At 34.1% G+C, this 11,096-nt stretch overlaps 2 protein-coding genes across 4 annotated transcripts; one reads left to right on the top strand and one right to left on the bottom strand.

The window, feature by feature from the left end:
* Positions 1 to 975: 975 nt before the first annotated feature.
* Positions 976 to 6,119, bottom strand: LOC137818136 (2-C-methyl-D-erythritol 4-phosphate cytidylyltransferase). 3 transcript variants are annotated; one of them, XM_068621386.2, is made up of 9 exons: positions 5,993 to 6,119; positions 5,692 to 5,809; positions 4,853 to 4,955; positions 4,609 to 4,668; positions 4,423 to 4,485; positions 3,340 to 3,537; positions 3,140 to 3,251; positions 2,853 to 3,061; positions 976 to 1,385 (listed from the first exon to the last, which is right to left on the bottom strand). In XM_068621386.2, the coding sequence occupies exons 2-9, from the start codon at positions 5,799 to 5,801 to the stop codon at positions 1,296 to 1,298; spliced, it is 945 nt and encodes a 314-aa protein (XP_068477487.1). In that variant the 5' UTR covers positions 5,802 to 5,809; positions 5,993 to 6,119; the 3' UTR covers positions 976 to 1,295. The 3 variants fall into 3 exon arrangements, with proteins under 3 accessions (XP_068477487.1, XP_068477496.1, XP_068477478.1); XM_068621395.2 differs by having other exon boundaries at positions 5,974 to 6,082; XM_068621377.2 differs by having other exon boundaries at positions 5,892 to 6,062.
* Positions 6,120 to 7,190: 1,071 nt separating this feature from the next.
* Positions 7,191 to 11,068, top strand: BIO2 (Radical SAM superfamily protein). Its single transcript, XM_068616576.2, has 6 exons — positions 7,191 to 7,619; positions 8,159 to 8,338; positions 8,546 to 8,652; positions 8,865 to 9,070; positions 9,687 to 9,826; positions 10,559 to 11,068. Exons 1-6 carry the CDS (start codon positions 7,428 to 7,430, stop codon positions 10,856 to 10,858), a joined length of 1,125 nt encoding a protein of 374 aa, XP_068472677.2. The 5' UTR covers positions 7,191 to 7,427; the 3' UTR covers positions 10,859 to 11,068.
* The last annotated feature ends 28 nt before the right edge of the window (positions 11,069 to 11,096 follow it).

The raw sequence follows: 11,096 nt of genomic DNA on the forward strand, positions 1-11,096 counted from the left end.
AATGTTGTTTTAGAAGACTAATATTTTATTAAAATATGAAGATAGATGAAAAAAACCCCTCTTCAGGAATCTTTTCACTTCACAAAAAAGAGTATATTATTGTCAAATGAAAAGTAGTCTTAATGCAAAAAACTACAAAAGTAAGTTTTAATTAAAACATATGCATAATTTAAAGATCTTTTATACTTTCAACAATCATAAATAATCATATAATTTAATTTCTTTTATTTTCATAAAATTATTCAAAAAGACATAGCTAAAGTAATGTTTAATTATAGCTACTGTTTTTAGCTCAAATATTTATATCCAAAAAAATTCACGAGAACTCTTTAATATATAATTTTTCTATTGCTCTGTAGATCCTGAAATTGAGCTTATGTGGTTTCAAATTGTACTTCAACTTGAAGTCTTTACATGTTTTTACTAAATGCACTATAGGAGACTTGGCATTAAATCTAATCTGAATTAACATAAGCCAACAATTAATTCGATGAAGAGATTAATTTTATGAGATTCAGTCAGAAAAAATACATGTTTACAAAATGTTTATTCAATTTAGTTTTATGCAAATCCAATTATAAAACATAATGTGTAACAAAGTATTGAAAGGATTGACAGGGCAGTATGAATTATAAAACATGATGTGTAACAAAGTATTTTATTTGTTTCAACAAAAATTAGAAAACAAAAATCCCATTTTATAGATTTCCAACCCTAACAATTGACATATAATTTATGCATACAAACACATGTAAACAAATTTCATAAAAAAATTAACATCTGTCTCATTTCCTGTACTGAATGTCCAATTGTTATTAACTTCCTCTCGATCTGAACCCTTACCATGAATTCCTTCAACTGCACTAGTCTACTTTTTAATTTCCTTAATTTCCATCTCAAACTTTAACTCAATTCATAACCATTTTGCCAAAAATTCTTCATATAAACTTCATTTCAAAAAACAGCAGAATAAACTTGGAACTGCATCAATCAGCAGTTATGCAATACGAATGGATCAAATTTGCAGACAGTAAAAACAATAATACATCACAATCTGAAATTTCTTCAAATTTTACACTAGTGGTAGCGGGATCAAAAATAAACCTAACATTGAAGTTTTATTTTTATATACTGATACAAATTATTTTAATATTCAATATTAAAAGTCCCTGAGATAAGTCATCAACTACAGAATACTTATCAGAGCCTCCGGAAGAATCGCAAATAATACGACAGCAATATTTTAATCATTAGACCGAGCATCACAACAAATTTTAGCTTCGAGAAACGGATCATTACTCTTGTGGCGTCTCAAATCTTGTTGGGGTGTCAATTCCCATCATGCAGCAAAGGCCCGATATCAAAATGATTAGCAAAACTAAACCCTGGATTATCACAGAAAACAATCCTATCAGAACACCATAAATGTCATAGTCACGTTGCGGTATTTCCGCAACCCACAGCAGATATAGTCAAACAATAAGAGAAATCAAACAAGACAGACACCAACTCTAAACCCACTCGGCCCAGTTATCAGATGCGCTAACAAGTAATGATGATAAGTAATCATTGCTGTCTTGGGGCGTATCAAGGGGAAGCATACAAGGTGAGAGGAGCAAATTGGATAATAATAGGTGGTTAACATTAAACTTAAACAAACCAAACCATCCATGAAAAATTAAATGGTCAAGACTTTCACCTATTACACTCTCTTCTTGTCTCTGTCTGCTTTATATTACATATTACTTGGTTACATATTGCAAGACATCATGATAAAATGTGTCATCAAGGAAAGAAAACCATAGAAAGGAAGCAAGAAAAGCAAAAGAATAAAACTATCAAGATAATGATAGAGCATACATATATGAAAAACAGTAGACCAGGTAGAGAGGAATAATCAACAAACATTTCACGCTCTAGTTAACATCAAAAGCAATTATTAGCCACTTTATACCATAGTAAACTGGATTTAGGGCCTATTAGAGACTCAAACTTCCCTATTTAAGAATTAAGATCAACTTTCCATTTAATATTTGGTTTACTAAAGCCTAATTGGCAGCATAAAATTTAAAGATCCTATTTTGAAGTTCAAATATGCAACTGAAACCTAGAGTCCTAGATAAACATAGCATCCAAAAGGATATTCCTGAAACAGTAACTGAGTTTGGAATATCCCAGGACAAAATGATGAAGTATTAGCAAGTAACGAAATATAGGAGTAAACTGTAAAAACAAATATAAAGTATAAATGGAAGGTGATAGTCATTTAGATAATCTCCTCATTTCTTTTACCTACAAGTAAGGAGTTCTCTTTTATAGGACATTTGAATTGTAATGCTTTATGTAAATCCATGGGGACTGAGAGCCTGGGAGGGGGATTCTTAGACAGACAACTTCTAAGTATTTTAAGAGTTGTGCTCCACATATGCATTGTTTAAAAATACTATAGCATTATTACCATGTTTTCAAATATTAGATTGAAGGACATTTCTACAAGGAATGCTGCCACATAACACTGGCTAATAACAAACTAAATATAACCAATTGCATGGTTTGTAGGGGAGGAAATGCAATAAATGTCTAAGACTGCCAAAGTCGGGGAGGCTGAGAATGCTGAAATATTACAGGATGACAGGATGTGTTACTGAATGTCATGATACTATCATACTTCCATTGTTAAAACTGGAGGCATGGAGATAGAGACAGACAGCAGTCTACACAAGAAGGCCCAATAAGAGTATAGTTGTGGTAACATAAAATTCATACATCAAGAAGAAAAAAAGGAATTAAAAACAAGGTGACTCCTAAGTCTTCGAGCTACCCCACTGGTAAAAATGGAAAAAGAAGCTCACCACAAAAATTCCCTCCAAAAGAGATGATTTAAGCATGCAGACTTTATCACAACCTGTGGAATTGGTTGATTCAGCACCTTCTTCAAGAAACCTTTGCAGTTCTCTGTAAGAAGGATACCGGATTGACCTGGAGGGATCTGACACATAAAGAACAGCATATTTTGCACCCGATTCCTCCATGGAACTCAGAAGCTTCGATAAAGTTTCCCCTACAAATACACAGTGAACACAAACATTTAGTAAATTCATATCTAGCAAAATCCATAACTAGATAAAAGTGTATGTACCTTCAGATTGTGTCCTGTCAACATTTTTAAGATCTTGAGAGCCTCCATTGCAGAACACAACCAAATCTGTTTTCCCCCTGTGACTATCTTTCATCCTCTTTGTCAAATAGTCCTGTCAATAGGAAAATAAAGGGCATCAGGTCGCCATTACAGGACCCAAGATTCCATAATGGACCATGTCACATTAATTTGTTGATTACTTGTACTGAATGCAAAGCTGTGACTTCTTCATTTGTACCACCCATGGAGCAAGATCCATGGAACGCAACATTGGCAATTGCCGTATCATCTCCACAGGCTTCAGAAAATCCTGAAACCAAAGTGTTTTCCAAAAGCAAATCCTCTGATGCAGAAACATAGGGAAAAGCCATAGAAGTGTTGGATCTGGCAAAAGAGATCTGTTCATAAAAATGGAACAGTGTCACAGTAAAAATATATAATGGAATGGACCCAAACTCCATTATTTGGATTATAAAATATATAATGGAATAGGATGGAAAGTGGTGGAGTTCAATCCATCTCATTCCATCAATTTGAGACTTTCTTGTTACCCCTCATATAAGGGTACACTGAACAATCCTCTCTTCGTCTATTTTATTAATAATTCATCCTTTAACCCCTTCTATCTAGATACAATACAATATCACAGAATGAAGATGTGGATGAGTTTTAACTTTGGTGGCGAGAAAGGGCTGAAATGAAGAATCAGATGATGATCAGTTCGATGGCCCCATTAGTGGAAGTTTACAATTTTGATTGTGACCCTACCCTAATTAGGATTAGGCTCTACTAATGACGATCGGATTTTATTCTCTAAGGCTAGCACATGGAAGAGGTTTATGGTGAGTAGCACAATAGAGATGGTGGTTGGACTACCGTTGCGACACAGAGCCGTAGTGAATGTGAGGGTTCAAACATCAAAGGTGCATGGCAAAAGTTATGATGCCATTGACACTGGGTAACATATTATGCAAAATCCAATCTCATAGGCCTCATCTGCTAAGGATTTATATTTCTAAGATAAGGTTAAAATAAGAATATAAAGTTATCATTTATTCTGCTCTGTTCTTTTTCCAAATGATGGAATGGGACATTTGATTCATTCTATTATAAATTACCCAAACAATGGAATGACATTTCTAATCTATTCCATTCCGCACTATTATATTTTGATTGATTTCGTTCCATTCTCTACCACTGATCCAAGCATAGCCCTAAAAATCTCAAATCATATTTACTCAACATGAAAACTTGACACAGACTGCATGTCACAATTCTCTCACCTTGAGCAGATCTAAAAGGGCTGGGTCTGCATGTTTGTTCATGCTTAAATCTGAAGATTGCAGCTGCAAAAGAAAAATGCAACATAGTTTACTCAACCAATGCCGCTGCACTAGTTGGCAGGAATCTAATACCAAGTAAACAATATACACAAAAGCTGCAATATATAGAAGCTTAAAAGATATTACCTCTCCACCAACGAACAAAAGTGCCAGATCCAGAGGCTTGTGAGTTTTCTTTCCTTTGCACTATCCAAAATATATAAAAATTAAAAACACTAAGCAACAACAATGATAGAAATAAATTGAACAAAATTGAAACAAGGCTATCATAAACAAGAACAGAAAAATATCCTTTTCTTCATAAAGGTTGAGGGGAGAGAGAACTGCAGAGTACATAGCCAGAAACCAGTCATGAAGATTAAGATAATACCAGAAAATTTGACCAGCCCGCTTCAGATATAACAGACTTTGCAAGATCATAAGGAGAAATGACTTGGTAATTTACAGATTCCTTCAATCCAGTTTCAGAGGCCCTGCAACAGTCCAGTCCAGTAAGATATAAACGATTTTATTATTTGCTAAAGTATATATGCAAACACGATAAGGGAATATTCAACAACAACACACAAACCCATTCTCATATGTAATAAATTACATGAAGTATCATGCAAGTTAAAGATGTTGTCAGTTGCCACTAAATACAATAAGAATTAAATGAGATTGTTGCATATTTACAAACAATTTTCGTTTTATCCCCTCTTCATATCTTTCACTTATCCACTGCTTTCATTTCTCACTCTGGACTTCAAATCCACAAAATTTCAAGCCCTATCTGCTGTTTTCTTGAATGATCCAGAAAATCTATCTCCTACTTGTGAACCAAAGCGTGTGTGTAATGCCACTAAAAAACCTAAGAATGAAGAGTGGGTTTTTCACCACTTCAAATCCTCCCCTAATTTGTTTCCGACTAGAACCTTTTGAGCATGCGATTTCTACAGGCTAGCCACACTACAATACAACCGTAGAATACCCAAACTCCTTCCAACAAACCCGAAATTCCCCACTCTACAGCTTCCAGATTCGCCCTACCCTATCCTAATCATAAAAATCGATAACAAACAAGCTCGGCAATAACTAAATTAAACCTAAGTTGTTTGCTATTAGCCACATCCACACGAACCATACAGCACGGAACACAGCAAGTAGAATAAGGAAGTAAGAATTGTGAAGTGACACAAACACGAAAAAAGGATAAGAATCAGGAATTACAGTTCATAATGTGATGACCAAAGGAATGCGGGAACGGTTGAAGGAACTGCTAACAATCCGTTTGGAATAAAAGCGAAAAGAATGAAAACACTAAGCAGCGGCACCACCATCGTTGTTCCTGCAACTCACAAACGACAATCGAAGTTAGATCGCGTGATACATTTGATCGATCAGCTTCAGATCGAGTTCAAGCAACATACAACAACAAATTGAAACGCTCTGCGATGGGACGAATTCAAGAATCGAAATGGATCGAATCAGAGAGAAAGAGAAGAAGAAAACCTAATCGTACGTAACTCACCTCCTTCTTACACAGGTGTGTCTGTTTTGTTGTTATTATTATTATTAGTTTTATCAGAAAATTAGAATTTGCGATGCACACCTCGCTCTTCACAGAGATCTAAGCTGTTCAAAATTTATTTATGATTAAAATGCATATATGGTCCACATTTTTTTTTATTTTAGTTTAAATGTATTTGTTTTTCTTTAAATAAATTCTTTTTTAAAATTCAATCTTTACCTACAAAATCATTATTTTTTAGTTTTATCTCTGTAAAAAAATAGTCATTTAAGCTCCTTTACACAATACTTGTTTTTTTTAATTTATGTTATGTTTTATTTTGTTGTTAAAATTGGAATCTCTTAACAACATTTAAGCATATGTAAACTCTATATCGAGTTAAACTTATTGTTTATTTATTACATTATTTTAATAAAAGATATAGATACAAGGTTTAAGGAAAAAATAATATAAATTTTATTTTTTTTACTTTTTAGTTGTTTTTCCTTGTGTTTTCGAACGGGATTGAAATCAAAAAAATTACTAAATTTCTTCTCGGTTGATCAACCTGCTCTTCCTCTCGAATGAACTTCTACTGCCTCTATTACTCCTCCACTTCTCGTCTCCGTGAACTCTGGGATTGGATGATACTTGTAAAAGACATTCTGACGCTCAAACTTCGACACTCAACACCCAATGTATTTAGTATTAGAGGATAACGTACATATATCTAGCCAGTCTTTATTTTTTTTTCTTATTCTAGTATTTATTGGCTCCTTATTTTACATTATATCTTTTTATCTAGACCTAGAATGAGTGTATTGTTTTTATACATTCAGAGACTCTTTGCTTTAGTTGAAATAAGAAAAATAAAATAGAAGAAATATTCATTCTTATATTTTTTTGTCTTTTTTATTCATCTATTTTATATTTTATAATAAAGTCGTTTAGAATCTATCTAAAAAAAACTATGTTATCTATCTGTGTCATTTATTATTAAATTATTCATAAATATCTAGTTTCGTCTATGAGTTGAAAGTTTTGACACTAGCATAATCAATTTTATAAAATTTACTGAGATTTAAAATTTATATTTTAAAGTTATTTACAAGCTCTCAAATACTTTTTTTTTTTTTAAATAATTGTTCTCTTGCTAATTTTCTTTGTATTTTTCCTAATTTGGCGTGAATATAAAAAAAGTAGTTAAAATACTATAATAGAGTTGGAAAAGAGAAGGAATGAGTAATCACTTTAGGCCGCCAAACAAACACTCACTATAAACTCCAAAAGTCCCAACTCCCAACGAAACCAAAACCATAGCAAAAACTCTCTTCTTTTCGTCTTCTTAATATTCACAGATCTCTACACTATTTTCGATCTAAATTCTCTCTTCTTCTGTTGTCCCACATAAAACTCAGATTTGCTAGTGCCCAACTTCGAATTCCAAAGCAAAAACATGTTTTTGACGAGACCCATTTTCCGGGGACCCTCCCTTTGGGCGTTGCACTCTTCCCACGCTTATTCCTCTGCCTCGGCGGCTGCAATTCAAGCTGAGAGAACCATCAAAGAAGGCCCCAGAAACGATTGGAGCCGAGACGAAGTTAAATCCATCTACGACTCTCCCGTTCTCGATCTTCTCTTCCATGGGGTAATTCCTTCTAATTTGTGCTTTAATGGGTTTCTGCAAGTTGTTAATTTGGTAAGGGAAGTCCATTATTTTTGTTAAAAACAATGTGTCTAAGATTTGGTATTATTAAAACAATGTATATAATTGAAGGGACCATTTTTCTGTGGGTAATTTTTGGGTTGAGTTAAGAAAAGTCTAAACTTTAAGATATTGTTGGAGTCTATTTTAGGGGATAGTGTTTGTTGGACCTGTTGCCTATGAAGCTCGAACAATACTTTTAAATGGCGTGTTGGTGTCGCAGAACACTCGTATGACACTCTTAGGATATGTCTTTTGAAGTGTCTAATTCAAAAAATATTTATTGAATTTTTGACAATTCTAGTACGGTTCTAACACAATTTTATAAGTATTTCCGTGTCCGTGTCATATCAGTCCGAGTCGTATCAATGTCCGTGTTGGTGTTTGTGCTAATAGTTTGTTGCTCTAATACATGCATAATCAAAATTGTTGTAAATTTACCAAAACTTTGTTTCTATTGTTGGGGTGATTTGGTTTGTCAGGCTCAAGTTCACAGACATGCCCATAACTTCAGGGAAGTGCAGCAATGTACTCTTCTGTCTATCAAAACAGGAGGTTGCAGTGAAGATTGTTCTTATTGTCCACAGTCATCCAGGTATGATACCGGAATCAAAGGCCAACGCCTTATGAACAAGGAAGCTGTTCTCCAGTCTGCAAAGCGGGTACACTTTTTCTCAGATGTCATTATTGTCTCTAGCATTTGGTCTTGTGATGTCATTATTGATATCTGGAAAAGTTGAATCTGCCTCTGAAATGACATCACAGAATGGAAAAGTGTTATGCATTAATTTCAAACATTTCTTTACTTCATATGTCTTGCTTGTGTGGTGCCGTGCTTTTTCTTGAAAGGGGTAATCCTTTTCCTGCAGGCAAAAGAGGCTGGGAGCACTCGTTTTTGTATGGGTGCTGCATGGAGGGATACACTAGGAAGAAAGACTAACTTCAACCAGATCCTTGAATATGTGAAAGACATAAGGTAATGCAATGCAGCATCATTTTATTTGTCAGGTTTTTTACAGAATGATAGGCAGATAAGTCTTCTTTTTTGGATTTCTTTGTTAAATACATAGATAAAAGGTTGGTGGTGACTGAAAAGTATGCTGAGTGTTTATTTATTAGCTTTCAAATGGAATATAGTTTATTTCTTCCGTGAAAATGATAACACTTAGATTATCTGTCGCATTCCAGGGAAATGGGGATGGAGGTTTGCTGCACCCTTGGCATGCTGGAGAAACAGCAGGCTGTTGAACTCAAGAAGGCTGGTCTCACGGCATATAATCACAATCTTGACACTTCAAGGGAATATTATCCGAACATCATCACAACAAGGACTTATGATGAGCGCTTGGAAACACTTGAGTTTGTTCGTGATGCAGGGATCAATGTTTGTTCTGGTAATTATATTAACTTAAAATGTAATGAAACTTACTAGTAATTTGCTATGGGCTTTGTAAGTTTGAAAACTGTATACCCAGTTATATGTATTTTATTTATAGATTAATTGAGTAAGGTGCGAATCAGATCTTTCTAAGTGGCTTGAGCAATTTTTTGTCACATTATTTCAAACTTTGGAGCGAATCTTAATGCCTTATTTTGTTTACTTTGGTGACATTATAGTTGCTAAAGAAAAGAGATCCACAGCAGTATGATGATGTATAACGGACTTCAATTCTATAAATATCTTTTATGCAGATTTTATGCCGCAATTTCTATCTTTTCCTTTAAAGCATGCTATGTTTAAGTGAGCATCTTAGGGGGACCAATAGGTATTTAACGGCTCAGCCATGGCATCACTAGCTATCAAATCAAACATTTTTTTGCTTTGAATCTATTCAAAACTTACCTGAATTTACAGTTTATCTTTTCTCATCAATGTAAACAATGATTGAGCCATCCATTAATTTATTAGTAATGAATATATGATATATATTATATTCAGTAAAATATCTCATTGCGATGAGAAGGGTTATCCTCCTTACAATGGTTTGACCAGCTGAGAATTATTTACAGGAGGAATTATAGGGCTTGGAGAAGCAGAGGAGGACCGTGTAGGTTTGTTACATACATTGTCAACACTTCCAACCCATCCAGAGAGTGTTCCTATTAATGCACTTATTGCTGTGAAGGGAACCCCTCTAGAGAATCAGAAGGTGAATTCATTAAATAATTGAATTATTAGACTAAACTAATAGCAAAGAAATGTCAATCATCTTATTGCCCTTAATTTCTGATTGAGTTTATAGTTGATTCAGGAGGACAAAAAGGTGTAGTTTTAAAATGTTTAGCTTATATAAAAAAATGTTAGTTATGAAATTAGCCTTTCTGGAGACACCTTTTATATAGTGCCTTTCAGGAATGTGAAGATGGTAGCCAACATTTTATTTCTGGAGTCCAAATTGTAAAAGTTATTTGTTTAGATGACAAGTAGAGAGCATGTATATGTTTTAAAATTAACAGGTAACTGTTATTAATGGTAATGATGTAAAAGAGAAGGTGGAACCTAATTATTTGGTGGGAAGTTATGCATAATTTTATACACGGATCTATTCAAAGGATTATATGATAGAGGGGCTATGTTTTATGCAAAAAAAAATTATGTTGGTCCAGTAACATTTTTTATCTAGGATTCTCATTCTGTCATTTCCTCTAACCTTTGAGCATTTTAATGACTATATAGATGTAATTGCAATGAATAATAATATTAACTAACAAGCAGACATCAAAGTTGTATCATTGTATGTAGCTATTGTGCTTGCTTTTAGACTATGTTGGGATTGATGCTGCATCAGGAATTGCTTGAAACTTATTGACTCTTGTGTCTCATATACCAGTTTACACAAACTGCTGTCACATTGATTTGAAAATATCTGCAATATTTTCAGCCTGTTGAAATATGGGAGATGATTCGCATGATAGGCACAGCACGTATAATAATGCCAAAAGCAATGGTCAGGTTATCTGCTGGCAGAGTCCGGTTCTCCATGCCTGAGCAGGCATTGTGTTTTCTTGCTGGTGCAAATTCCATATTCACTGGTGAAAAGCTTCTCACTACACCCAACAATGACTTTGATGCTGATCAACTCATGTTCAAAGTTCTTGGACTTCTCCCAAAAGCTCCAAGCTTTCATGAAGGTGAAACTAATGAGACAGAGGATTACAAGGAAGCAGCTTCTTCTAGTTGAGTTGGTCAAGGCCTTCAAACAACATCAACGATCCTTCAACTTCTTTTTACTGCTAATTAATATGTACTTCGTCTTAGGTTTCATTGAGCTCGTTTATACTCAGATTTGGCGACATGAACTCCAACAACTAAAAAATGTTGCATAACTAGGCTTTGTCAAGCATAAAATTAATGAGTGAAGTAAAAGTGGACATAGTTTTCTGCATCATCACACTATGAGTGTACTCTATTTTCCTGTG

Source organism: Phaseolus vulgaris, chromosome 11, assembly GCF_051622355.1.
Source record: "Phaseolus vulgaris cultivar YP4 chromosome 11, ASM5162235v1, whole genome shotgun sequence".
Classification (NCBI taxonomy): Eukaryota; Viridiplantae; Streptophyta; class Magnoliopsida; order Fabales; family Fabaceae; genus Phaseolus; species Phaseolus vulgaris.

Coding starts and splice junctions, on each gene's coding strand:
- LOC137818136 (XM_068621386.2), bottom strand. CDS start 5,801: ATGGTGGTGCCGCTGCTTAGTGTTTTCATTCTTTTCGCTTTTATTCCA. Junction 4,669..4,852: donor CGGGCTGGTCAAATTTTCTG/GTATTATCTTAA, acceptor TATTTTGGATAG/TGCAAAGGAAAGAAAACTCA. Junction 3,252..3,339: donor CAGCTTTGCATTCAGTACAA/GTAATCAACAAA, acceptor TCCTATTGACAG/GACTATTTGACAAAGAGGAT.
- BIO2 (XM_068616576.2), top strand. CDS start 7,428: ATGTTTTTGACGAGACCCATTTTCCGGGGACCCTCCCTTTGGGCGTTG. Junction 7,620..8,158: donor TCGATCTTCTCTTCCATGGG/GTAATTCCTTCT, acceptor TTGGTTTGTCAG/GCTCAAGTTCACAGACATGC. Junction 8,339..8,545: donor TTCTCCAGTCTGCAAAGCGG/GTACACTTTTTC, acceptor CTTTTCCTGCAG/GCAAAAGAGGCTGGGAGCAC.